The 14,124-nt window shown below is 37.1% G+C and overlaps 2 protein-coding genes across 4 annotated transcripts in view; both read right to left on the bottom strand.

The window, feature by feature from the left end:
- Positions 1-14,124, bottom strand: part of gas2 (growth arrest-specific protein 2) — a 452,494-nt gene that overhangs the window by 133,731 nt on the left and 304,639 nt on the right. The window lies entirely within an intron of this gene.
- Positions 11,828-14,124, bottom strand: part of LOC114359811 (pickpocket protein 28-like) — a 42,981-nt gene continuing 40,684 nt past the window's right edge. The window contains exons 9-13 of one of the 2 annotated variants that reach the window (XM_028314324.1): positions 13,439-13,569; positions 13,190-13,249; positions 12,569-12,782; positions 12,318-12,491; positions 11,828-12,101 (exon numbers count right to left, since the gene is read on the bottom strand). In XM_028314324.1, the coding sequence (XP_028170125.1) occupies positions 12,011-12,101; positions 12,318-12,491; positions 12,569-12,782; positions 13,190-13,249; positions 13,439-13,569 (670 nt within the window). In that variant the 3' untranslated portion in view covers positions 11,828-12,010. The remainder of the gene's footprint in view (positions 12,102-12,317; positions 12,492-12,568; positions 12,783-13,189; positions 13,250-13,438; positions 13,570-14,124) is intronic. The other variant, XM_028314323.1, reaches the window with a different exon arrangement.

The following is a 14,124-nucleotide window of genomic DNA, read 5'->3' on the forward strand; positions in this document are numbered from 1 at the left end:
GTAACACTAGGTGTATAACAATAAACAATAATAACAAGTATTAAAGTATTTATCACTTCACGGGATTTATTGCAACAATATCTATTTTAACGGTAAATAATATAATGTAATTTTATAGTAAAAAATGCAACATAATAGTTTAAAATATTAAAGTATTTATTTGTCAATTGAGAGTAAATAATATTATCTTAAATTATATACAGGGTGGAAACGATAAGTGATCTCACGCGATTAATTCTAAACTATACAAGATATCGAAAAACTGATCACTGATCCTAAAAGTGCTTCACGAGCTCTTTCAAACGATATCAGTAATAGGTTACAGAATTAACTGGATCTATCCGAAAATTCAATGTTTTCAGCCTCCATACTAAATGTATGCCACTATGCCAGCCACACAATATTAGAAGTGTATTTTTTTTAATTTTAAATAATAAACACTTAAAATTAACTCGTTAATTGCATTGTAATTTAAAATTATTCATGGAAAACATTGGTTTTAGGCTTTACTTGCTATAATATTATCAAGACATGCGTGCCATGACTGTGGCAGTACTAAATGTATGAAAGCTGGAAACATTGAATTTTCAGATAGATGCACTTTATTTTGTAACCTATTTATTGGTACCGTTGAATAAAGCTCGTGAAGTACTTTTAGGACCAGTAATCAGTTTTTGGATATCTTGTGTAGTTTAGAAATAATCTAGTGAGATCACTTATCGTTTCCACCCTGTATAGTGCTCATTGAACTTAGAAGGAATAACATAATGTGCTTAATATTATTAAGGGTTGTACCCTAGCTAACCAGCGCCACCATATTGTTTCTTGATTACTTTTGTTATAGACCGAAATTAAAAAAGTGGTTTGAAAAATGTATAATATGTATCTAGCTAGAAGCTATTTTTTTAAATAATTAGTTTGAATTTATTAGATATTTGCAGCAAGTTACAGATTTAATTACTGCTAAAAGTAACCATTTTAGCTAATTTTGAATTTTGAATTTCGAACGAGAATACAGTGTGAGTCACGTTAAAGTGTACATATGAAAATAGATGAAACTAGACCTATTTTTATCGACAAAAAAGAGGTAAAAACATTTTTGAGATTTTTTTTTAATTTTTTATAGATTTTTTTTTCTTCCAATTACTTATTGTAAAGAAAACGTAATAACTTTTAAACTAAGCGGTATATCCTGATAAAATAAAAAAGTAATAATGCTAAATAACAGGCAATACTAAAAAAATACATAAAATACACAAAAAATGCCAACAAATAATAAAAAATGATACTTTTTGAATAAAAATCTGCTAAAAAATTCGTATATTTTTGGTTATTGATAAATTTCTTCAAAAAATGCCCCTATAACAGATGGTTTTTATTAATTTTTATTATTCTCTATCGTATTACTTTTGTAAAACCAAAAATCTCATGTCTCTATCCCTATCACAACATTTGCAATGATTGTAATAATTAAGGATTATCACTGTTTTTATTTTATCAAGATATACCGCTTAGTTTAAAAGTTTTAGTATTACGTTTTCTTTACAATAAGTAATTGGAAGAAAATAAATTATATAAAAAAAATTAAAAAAATCTCAAAAAATTGTTGACCTCTTTTTTGTCGATAAAAATAGGTCTAGTTTCATCTATTTTTATATGTACACTTTAACGTGACTCACACTGTATAATAAATACACGGTTTTAAAAGTAGCTTAAATATGGCTTCAACTATTTACAAACCACTTTTTTATTTTGGTTTGTAACAAGAGAAATCACAAAAGATTTAAAGGGGTAAGTAAGCTCCTTAAATATTTTTGATACTATTACTTAAAAAAATAGATTAAAAATGTACTTTTCGTGCTTTTTTCAAAGCAAAATCTTTTACACAATCGTCGATATCAAATTGTATCTCATTTTCAATTGCCAGTATAGCTAGATTTGTTAGTCTCAACGTAGACATACTTAGTCGACCTTTTTTTTTCTTGTTCATGCAATGTTTTTTTTTCTTATCCGCCGCCCCCTTTCATATGCCGCCCGGGGCCATGGCCCCCCCTGCCCCCCCCAAGCTACGCCACTGACGGCACATATTTCTATCGACACAAAAACAAATAGCGATTTCCTCATCACGGATTGAGTAAAGCTTACATTATCAAGGCTATATAGCAAAAATCAGCGGGAATGAATGAGAAAATGGAAAACTTTCAAATAGAAAACTATCGGACAGCATAGTAAACGATCCAGTGGATTTATGCCAGGAATAAATAACACGTAAACATGGTTCCCTGCCAAAACTAATCGAAACGGATGCTCTTTATAATAAAGCACACATTGCCGACGGAAATAGAAGCGGTATTTCGGTCAAGACACACGTGTGAAGGAATAAAATTCCGCTTATAGATTTTTTTAAATAATAATAAAGAAGAACGGTCATCTGTGACCCAGGCCCGACAGAAACGAGACATTCCTCAGTTTTTTTGTCATGTCTTAATTAGTTAAATTATATATTTTATATATTCGAAATCTATGTATAACACCAAAATATTACCCTTTGTTTTTGTTCAGGCGTTATATAAAAACTAATACAGAATGCCTATTTGTCACCAAAATTGGTAAATGTATGTACCTAAATGTCTATTATAGCTGCTATAGAATGTATCGAGGTGACCTGGAGATACAGCCGGATTATACAGGGTGGAAACGAGAAGTTACAAAATCTAAAAATTCAATGTTACCAGGTTCCATAATCTGTAACCTATTATTGGTACCATTTGAAAGAGCTCGTGAAGCACTTTCAGAATCAGTAACTAGTTTTTCGATATCTTGTATAGTTTAGAAATAATCGAGTGAGATCACTTATCTTTCCATATGTATAACCACCCTGTATAATCCGGCTGTATCTCCAGGTCACCTAGATACATTCCATAGCAGCTGTAATAGACATATAGGTACATACATTTACCAATTTTGGTGATAAATAGGCATATTGTATAAGTTTTTGTATAACGCCTGAACAAAAACAAAGGGTAATATTTTGGTGTTATACATAGATTTCGAATATAAAAAATATATAATTTAACTAATTAAGACATGACAAAAAAACTGAGGTATGTCTCATTTCTGTCGGGTCTGGGTTTTTTTTGTATGGGGCGTGACCGTTCTTCTTTTGATGCAAATGTTTTAACAGTTTCGTAACGACGTGCTGTAGAACTCACATTGTAGCTCCACAGATGCGTAAAAAGTTGAGTCGACATTAAAATCGACTGAACAAAAATGTTGTCTTGTCTGCTATTTCTGCTAATGCCATGGACTTATAAAAAACGAAGGAATCTTACGCGTTCATATTGTCGAATACGAAACTAGTAACGAAATGAAGTTCCTAATCAGAAATTTTGTGTGACGATGACTAATTTAATAGAAATTCGATTTTCGAACAAGATGGTCCTTCGGGAGTTTTCGCACTTACGTAACTTGAGCCAGCCTGGAAGCCTAGGATAGAGTTATTGTAGCAAATTATTGAGTCGTCGAGTTCTCAAAATAATTTACTTGCTGACCGAACACAATATTTGAGTTGAATGGGTCCAACAGACCTACTCGTATCGTCATCGAATGAACCTTTCCAACCCTCGCCTGTGCTTCCCAAGTCTTCGTTGTTTTCGCTGTAAACGGTCGGACCCTACCCAAATTCAAGTTTAGGTTAAGCTCTTTGGGTTCTATAACATTGTCCCAAAAGTTCCGAACCCTTATTTTCTGGTCCCTTCCTAAAATTTCTTCGTAAAAAAAGCTGAATCAGTTTTTACGCAGTAGCAGAGAGCTCTCTCATCTTATTATTCTTATTCAAAGTTATTTTGAAGCTTACGAACTCAAAACGTAAATAAATATAGTTTATAATATAATTTCTTTGTTTCGGTTGCCTTCAGCATTTATTATCAACAACTCACTAATGCTAATCCTTTGTTCATTGAAGACTGGTTAGTACCTGAAACAATAACAAAAAATAATAAATACACGTTTAAACAAGGCAGGTATTTATTCGCAACGTGGTCTACATATAAAATGTACGAGTTTTCCTCGTAAAGGCAAAAAAAGGATGAGCTACAGAGCTTTTCTTCGCAGCAAGGATATTTAGATTCAAGTCATAAATTGTAGGTACTTTATTAAGATTTTATGTTCGCCCGCGCATAGTTCTGTCGTGTATCAGCCAGCATAATGAAATATGTATGCCGTATTGCCATAAAAACTCGGCATTTTTCTCAGAAATAGACGCGGGAATGTCTAACTAAATGTTTGGCCGAAATGGTTAAACAGAAAAAAAGTTTTAAAAGTATACCTATTAGATAGGTACCAGGAAAAAATGGAAAGGGGAAATACATAGCTAGCCTCGGGCTTTATGGGGATTATCAGGCTAAAACTCGTCGGTTGAATAGCTTGGTCTCGTCCTATCAGTCAGTTCGGAGCGCAGCTGAAAGGACAAAGTCGCGATATGAAAGGAATCGGGTACGGAAATCGTGCAATCAACTGGATTCCGGGCCATTAGCGACCGTCCCAATCCGGGGCTGGCTACGAAGAATCACTGAGCTTTGTCGCTGGCTCCATATTCCATAGGCATCGCTATCGATCCCTGTTATTATGGACAGGCAAGTGTGAACTGACGCGTCCCTATCCCAACACCGCGAGGCTCTCCGGATCCGCAATCTTTGGAATCCATTAAAAAGTTCGGTGTGTATTGTTACACACTAATTGAATGAATGGTATTTTACTAAAGTCGCAGCGGAGCGGCAACGGCGCGTGGCGCCCGCCCGCAAGGCGCGCTGGCAACGCGGCGCCATCGTATCCGTCGATGCGGCAACGCCTGGCCGCGGGGCGGCAACGTCGCGCACTGATTCAGCAGAACGCATTCACATTCATTATACAAGTTTAAGATTATGTACCTACTTCGGATTATTTTTATTATTACTGGCGTTATGCTCTTGGCGGATTATGGGACTATATTTTTGGCTATAAACTGCGTTGAAATTATGGAGGTTGAAACGTAATGATGCAGTAACGTAGAAAATAGGTAGGTATTAGATGTAGGTATTGATTTCCTCGCTTATCGGTCGCTTTATTAGCCAACATGACTTGGCTTATCTAATGAAATTCGATAAGGTTGGGTTATCGAGTCACCCAACGAGATATTAGAAATTCCGATAACAATACATACTTAGGTAAATAAAGAAAACCTTTCATGGAAAGTGTTTAAAGCTAGAAACAAAGAAGTCCATTTAATTTTAGTCAGATAAAGTAATTATATTATCACAGAGACCTAGTTTTACTGAGATGAGCCCTACCTCTGACTTGAAGAATTCCAGGTTTTTTGTTCCCAAACTGGAATTAGTCTGGGAAGTTGTAATGGGTCAACTCAAAACTGAAGCAAAAGGGACCTTTGTTAGTAAGTCAATAATAACTTTTAGGAACTTGTGTTCTCTCAAGATTTATTTGTTCATACAAAATATCTTTACCTAAGTAGGCAAGATTAGCTAACCTACCTACAGGTTTTTTCTTTTCAAAATTTGGGGTAAGATTTCTTGTAAGTTAGGATAACTATGATGTTAATTCATGTCAAACTTGCCCTAATTGAGATTTAAGACTTTTCAGGCTAACTTACATTTATAGTAAACAATTTTGGGACTTATTATTTCTTAATTTTTCAGAATAACAATTTGTTATCTGCACCGCATTTGATGCTTTCGGAATTCAAGTCTACACACAATGTCATGTCTGACGGACGTGACCGATAACGTCTCCTTTCCCAAGGTCAAATCAAATAATATTTACGCCTATACTCACAAACATTAATATGAGGTCTCATAGTGCGCGTGAACGCACAGGGTGACATACGAACCAATCACAGAGCTCTATTCAACTCTGTGCATTCAATTTGCTGCTTCACATAAGCAAGCACCGTTTGTGAAGACGGGCGTCCGTCACAGTCAAGTGCGTTGATGATCGAATGGAAGATGATTGTAAAATATGCCTACTAGAGACTTGAAATGAAAATCCCTACATTTCCAGGTGTTTACCACCACCACTACATGAGTTAGGGTTTCCATATAGAAAGAATAGTCTTTGCTGCAGTACCATACCTTACTGTACCATTGTAATCTGGAATTTGGTCCGATACGAAACTATTCTACGAGGAGTAGGTACGAGGACATACCAGTTCCAGAGATAAAATTTTAAAAGGAAACAGCATGGCGTGCTGGCTTTTGTAAATACGAACATACCTCACATAATACGACCAATTGACCGAATCAAATGTAACAATTCTGTATTAAAAAGCAGCAGTCTATTTCGTTAATGAAGCTCGACTTCGAATCGCTGAGCGTAATCGACGAACACGAGGTAGAGTCAGTGGGTTCTCCATCTTTCTTTTCGGCCAAATGAATGACGTCCACAAACGGGTGGAAATCCGTTGTGGACAAATCATTCAACGACCGGTTCTGCGTCCCGCATCCAGGTGCCTAGGTGCTTCCCGCGACTTTCAACAGATCGTCGGTCCACCAAGTGATCTCCAATTATTCTCCTTAGTCCGTCCGTAAAGTAAAATACAGATTTGAGCATGAAGTTCCAGGAGCTAGTACATCAATCAAGACATAGATTCTACGTGTGCATTAGTGGCAGTCAACATACGTAGGTTAGTAGACTCTAATATTGACATATGAATTTTAGACCTTGCTTTCGTTTAAGTTTGCGATTAAAGTGATCTTATGTTAGTTAACCCGGCACAGCAGTCGTGTGACCCAAAATCCTATGTGAGCGCTAAGCATCCATAAAGATAAGTCAGAAGAATGGACGATAATCTTATGCTGAAGAGTCAAAAATGGTGCCCTATCTATACTTTTTAGGTACAGAAGCGTCAAATAGTTCGTGGTGACACTCAAGGTAGCCAAAAAGTTCGCAACACGTCTTTATTACATTGGCATACGGTGGTGTTCCAAATTTTTGCCACGTTGGGTGTCACAAACTATTTGACGCTGCTGTACCCCATATTGGCTCTTGGAACGAGATTTTAGTGGCTGCTGTACCGACAGAGTTAACCGTTTCTGCCTTTGTTGTGACCTAATGGTTCGTCTGTCATTTGTCTGGAACGAAGGTTGCAGTTACCACGGGCAGCAGCGTGACCAGCCGCGCTAATGACAGCAATGATGAGACACGTCATCTGGCTGGGGCGTCTCAGGCTCAGGAGCATAGATCGTTCCATCCACGAAGACGCCACCATTCTTCCGCTAATGTTTGAGTGTTATCGGTACACGCTAATTATCCATGAGTGCACACGCACACTAAAATAATGACGCTCGGACTGCTCGGATCAAACTCCCCACACTAATCCTAATGCTAAGAATGCCATCTACATTGTTTTTTAGTTGTGTTTTGTACAGATAGTATGGATGGAGTGCCAACACTGTCAAACTGGGAGTGTTGGCACTCACACTGCTGTAAAATCGCCATTACAGCATATTGCGTAGCATTATTAGACGATGTTATCACACGAAATTACACACAATTTGCAAATTACAACTCCATAGAGCCTTCTTTGCCCTTTTGGTATTAAAAAAACCCAACATACAGGGATGTCGCCAACTAAGGCTGAGTTGCTCCACCTAAGTTTAACGGTAACTATGTCGATAACCGGTGCTTTGACGTTTGTCAAAGTTAAAGTAAGATGGTGTAACCCACCCTAAGTATAGAATATCGATGTTGGGTAAATACATTATCGTTTAGCACCCTACCAAAGTTTCATGACAGTCTGATCAATGGTTTCAGAAGGCAGTAAACCCGTATTATTATTATCTAAATAGGTATCCAATATCAAAGTATCAAAATCTATCGAGTGTCATACGAATTCATACGATACGATGCCGTGTGTCACCTGACAAATCGATTGCCTACCTTTAGAACTAAAATATTATTTTAATTCCGTGGACGTATTTATGAACATGACGACGACTGCGTGATATGTATGTATAAATTATACTTAAATAACAGCACTATGACAGGATGCATGACACACCGACATGGGATCTGCGAGGTTTCCTCCACAGATGTTTATGTTTATGTCTAGGTATAATAGTTACACAGGGTGTCCCAAAATTTGCACGTCACACTGTCACCAGAGGTAAATGAGCTTAAGACGCATCTAACAAGTATATTATGTCCATTTTTAAAAATAACCAATATGGTTCATATTTCAAAACTCATCAAACTTTTCTATGGAAATGAATAAATTTAATAATTGGTCATACCTATATTAAAACTTATGAAACTTTTCTATGGACATATTAAGCTTGTTCGATGCGTCTTAGACTCAGCTACCTCCAATGTCAGTGTGACGTGCTAATTTTGGGACACCCTGTATGTACATCATTACAGGAGGTAGGTATACATACGTCTTTTGTTACTATACTCAGTTAAGCTGGCGGTTTTCACTAGGGTCAGACATAGCACGATTAAAGAATTAATTTTNTCAATTTTTTGTAACTGGTCATGATAACCTACTGCATACTGTTATAACGCATGAGTGAAATTGAATTTAACACCATGTAGTTGTAATCTTACAGCAAAAATGTTCTGTAAGAATGTAAATATAAAAATAAATAAATAAATCTTTGGACAATTTCACACAGCGCCAGCTAGCCCCAAAGTAAGCAACTTAATGCTTGTGTTATGGGTGCTAGCTTAACGGATATACTACTTATATACTTTTTTTTTTTAAATACATACATATTATACATAGTCAATTATTATCATCTGGGGGCACGGCAGTGCCCCCGCCAAGTCGAGCGCGAAGCAAACACTGCCGTACCATCCTTTACTGGAACCATTTCGCCGCATTTTCAGGCCCCTATTTGAGAACCTCTGGATAAGACCAGAACGCAGAAATTTTCGTCATCTAGTAAGCTATAATCACATACTTTAAATCCAAAATTTCAAGTCTGTAGGTCATTTAGTTCCGAAGTTAAGCGAAAGCAAAGTTTCGCATTTACGACACTCACTCACTCACTCACTCACTCACTCACTCACTGATGATCATCAAAATAGAACTAGTACTTCCCATTAACTCAGAGGGCTGAAATTTGGTACAGAGTTAGGGTTTAATGGCCACATAAAGGGAAAACTATAAAAACTAGGAAAATCGAAGATCTGGAGTAACCACATTCATAATCAATACTACTCCGGCCCCGTGGTGTTCGCCTGTATCGCTCACCGCTAGATGGCGCTAGCACTAGCAAGCGGTGTCCAGATTTTTTTCCTTTCTAGAGAAAGTCGTCGATTAAGTTGAATGTTGTGTAATTTGCATTTCGTTGATTTCGTTTATTATACTGTAAGGTTCGCTTAGGTTATGTTATAATTAAAAACAATCTGATTCGTTGTCCATTTTAAAGGTCGTTGAGTTTATTTGTGTTTAATATCGTAAAAAAATGTTGATAAACGACGACGTTAAATAAATTTGCTACGTTCCACAAAAAGAAGTGAAATCCCACCAAAAACATTCTGTAAAAAACTAGCCAAGTCTCGATGGAGCTGCTTGTTTATCTCTAAAAAGTAATGAAATCTAGACATAGTCGTGCCAAGTCTATGGTTCCTTACTGCGATTTCTTTATTATTATAGTTAATGTTGTGTGACTTGGCCGTTGAAGGGTGACAAAACCAGGTGCTCCATGACACCATTGCACATTTACCAAAATGTTAGTTCCTAAATAAATTTACCATTGTGACGTATTATCGATGGATTTTGTCGTGTAAACTATTTTTTGTTCGCTTTGTGAAGGTGGACGACGTAATAATTATGATGATTACATTTTACCAAATGTTACCTTCTAAATCGATTTACCAGTGTAATGAATTATTTGGATTTTGCTGTGTTCACATTTGCTCCATCCTCGAGAGCGATGGATTATTGTTTTTAAATTGTTTATATTATTATGTATGTTGCCTTTTGTATAATATAATTTTTTATTGTACAATAGGAGGTGTATGGTACCGGCTGTCCTGTTTGACACCGGCTATAAGGTGTTTGGCACCGGCTGTCCCGCAGTGCCAGACGCTTGCTGCGCCCGACGGGTGCGAAGGGGGTTGAGCCGAGTGGTGATATTAGCGCGCTGATCTTAGTCTAGTATTTTTAGTCTGTACCAACCAAACGGCCCAACGACCCATCCCTTATTTTTTTCTTTTTAAATATTTGTGTCAACCACAATAAATAGTTATCAATTTAAAAAATTATTTTTATTTTGCTCCGGCAGAAATACACACGAACTACATTTATCGGCCGTTTGGTGTAGTGGTTCAGAACGGACTACTATGCCGAGAGGTCCCGGGTTCGATTCCCGGCCGAGCAGAAATTGAAATGATGAATTTTAATTTCTGTGACGCGTCTGGGTGTTACTATGTATAATATGTATGTATTTAAAAAAAAAGTATATAAGTAGTATATCCGTTAAGCTAGCACCCATAACACAAGCATATTAATTGCTTACTTTGGGGCTAGATGGCGCTGTGTGAGATTGTCCAAAGATATTTATTTATTTATTATTTATTATTATTATCGACTTTTACTTAGTGAACGAACTAAATTTATTATATCCCTCGCATAAACCACAAAATATAATTTTAAGGGGGGATCTTTTACCAGTGACATGACATGTCAGGGGCACAGAACCCCCTGAAAATAAAGCCTAGATACGCCAATGATGAACAGAGTAGACGGTACGAAGTTCGCCGGGTCAGCTAGTGAGTAATATCCAAGTAATACTAAGTTTAAGAATACAACTGGCAACCCTGCAGCAGTTTTTATGGGCTCGGCCTCACACAATGCATATCCGGCGCATTGTCGGCCTCTCAGATCGCATCTAGCATATGCATGCACATGCACACATGCCTACAGTGGGTTGCAAAAAACTTCACGCTTCACTCAGTGCTAAACAAAAAGATTGAAAGTTGATACATATTTTTGCACCTGATTTTATACCTGATTTTATACCTGATGGTCACACACCTTACGTTTCGCCCTTCGATACGATGTTTCCGGAATGTAAGGGAGTTTTCCCATTAGCATCAGATAGATGTTAGAGGTTATAATAAATATGGATAGCGAGCGGATCGTTCTCGTACCTATAGTTCTTGAAAATCACGAAGGCGAGTGACTTTGCTTTTGTGTGATTCTATCAAAGCTTTGAAAAAAGAACAGTAGCGAGTCACCACACATGTAAAAGCTCACCGGCTTTCGTGAATGAGGGTTTTCGGGATTGAAAAATCCGCCAGATGGCGGGACGTAGACGCGAGGTCCAAATGCTGCATGATTGGTTATTTTTGACATGACATTGACGGATATGTCAAAATTCACCAATCACGCAGTAGTCAGACCCCACATCCACGTCCCGCCATCTAGCGGATCTTTCATTCGCGAAAACCCTCATTGCAACAAAATATACGCTTTGCGCATTCTCTAGCAAGAGTTGAAAATCAGTGTTCTGCCCTTTTCAGGGCAGTTTATTTATTTACACTGAGCTCTTTGCTTTTAGTCATGTGTGTTAGATAAGTGTATGCAAATAAATGATTTATCTATCCAAATTCTCATAGAAATAAGTACAGAAAAAAGTAGTTTCTCCTATGAAATATAAAAAACCGTAGGTTTATTTTATTTATTTATTACAATTTTTCATGAAAGTGTATAATATTGTGTCATTAAGAGTCCTCCGTCGACTAACTCAATTTAACGCAGGGTCTGTTAGCGTACACTGTGATTAACTTTCACAGAGATATGAATTAAAAGAATAGAAAAAGACAGTAACAAAGTGTTTATTATAATTATTATTGAACATATTATATACCACATACACGGGTGGGTTTCAAATATCTTACATAATTTAGCTATTTATTGATTTAAGGATAGGTTACATACCTATATTATAAAAATTTATTCAGCTTGTAACAAAAACTATCATTATCATAAGATTTCAGTAGTGTTAGCCCACTAATCAACTTGCAGTTGTACATGCTTATTTAGGACCACCTCGTCTGCATGTGGGACTTCTTTACGTCGCCGCCAAATTGCACAAAGAATTCTGCAATAACAAGAAAAATAAGTAAGAGACTGCATAATGCTACTGTATGACCAAGGTTTTACTTCATAGGAATAAACGAAATAATCAGAGTACATAAAAGCTTGTGCTTTTGGTAACATGTAGTACCTAATGAAAGTACACATTCAAAAATAAACACGTGGATCATTTAAATTATCGTTAATCAGTAAGTTGTGCAATTTTTCTATTATAGCTTACCGAAGTGAAAAGAAATATACAATTTCAACGACGCTTAGTATAGAGAAACCCATGAACAGGCCTAGGAGACCGCCGCAGTTAGCGAGGAAGTCCGTCGGGCCGAACAGCTCAGACCTCCGAGATGTCATAAACTGGGGTTCTTTGAAGTATACACTGACGCGAGCGCATAACATACTGTGGAATGAAGTACATTATGTAAGGTATAACATTTACATGCAGTTGAAAGGAAATAAGTGTTGGGTGTTCCTTACTCTTTTTCCTCTTCAGGAACTGCATAGTCGTAGGCTTGGTAGATGGCCCGCCAGTCATAGTCTGCCTGCGACATTTCCGCATCGTACTCAATAGAGTTGCACGCGGGCAGGCAATGGCATTGGGTGGCCCTCTGTCGAGCTGCTGGGAGGGTGTCGTTTCCTTCAGCTTCTTCTAAATGGAGCCCCTCTTTTATATCATTCACACTTAGTTCAACTGAAATTTGAAATTCATTTATTATTAATACGTCGTTGCATCAGAAATGAGGAGATCCATAAACGAACTAAAGTCGCTGGTATAGCCCGACGGATAAGCAAGCTGTAGTGGCAATGGGCAGGGCACATTAGTACGCAGAACTGATGGCCGATGGGGCAGCAAGGTTCTGTTGGAGGCCACGTATCGGGAAGCGCAGCGTAGGAAGTCTACCCACAGGACACAAGGCGCACCGACGACCTCATAAAGGTAGCAGGAAGGCCGCCTACCAACCGGTCATTATGGAAATCATTGGGAGAGGCCTATGTTCAGCAGTGGATGTTCTGTGGCTGAAATGATGATGATGATGACGTCGTTGCAAGAAATCACCTGAAAAGTAATGTGGAGTTATGAGTGGACTATTTGCTTACCTTGAGCACGCGTTACACATTCAATGCTTCCAGCATTGCACACTGGAATATCAGCAGAATCTGAAAATACAGTTCCAGAGTGAAACAACACTCATAAAGATAATTTTAATAGAGCAATTACGTATAAGAAAATAATGCATTGTAAAAAAAATACCCTTCTATCGTTAGCAGGTTATTGTACTATTATGATATTATTATGTATGTAAGTTATATAAGTAAGTACCAGCCCGTAACAAGCCAAATACTTACGGGGCATACCGAAGTGCACACAACCACACATTGTGTTGGTAAAGTTGGCCAAACATTCCATTTCGCAGTTGAATTGGGTGTAGACTTTGAAGTATCTGAGGTATCGCTCGTTTGGAAAATAACATTGACGCCTGTTTTTAATAATAAACAGCATTATTTTGGGTACAACATAAATTCTCAACCTTATTTCGCACACGCAAGCTCAGTTTGTTTACTCACCGACGAAGTTAGAACAAATACAGTCAATTCTGTTACTATCAACTTTTGCAGGTTTGCAATAATTGCGTTATTCATCAAAAGCTTCATCATCATCATCATGTCAGCCATAGGACGTCCACTGCTGAACATAGGCCTCCCCTAATGCTTTCCACTTCCATCAAAAGCTTGATATTCTTTTATTATTATGATTTAGTGATTAAGTATAAGATTTAGTAGCGATTCTAGCGACAAATATTATTATTTCGCGTTTTCATATACATATTGCATACATGCATGTTTGTTACACTCGTACTTTTTATTTTATTTTACTTTTCATTTTTTTGAGACGCCCATATGAAGGCGAATGTAAAGAGCAGGTTGTCTTTATCATAAATAAATATGCGCTGATAAACAGCAATATTGCCCACGTTGAGGAACTACGTTTTGGAGCCATGCGACTTTTTGAAAAGCTAAGATAATTTTACACG

The sequence above is a fragment of the Ostrinia furnacalis genome, unplaced genomic scaffold, assembly GCF_004193835.3.
Source record: "Ostrinia furnacalis isolate ACB-3 unplaced genomic scaffold, ASM419383v2 OfSCF4659, whole genome shotgun sequence".
In the NCBI taxonomy this organism is placed as follows: domain Eukaryota; kingdom Metazoa; phylum Arthropoda; class Insecta; order Lepidoptera; family Crambidae; genus Ostrinia; species Ostrinia furnacalis.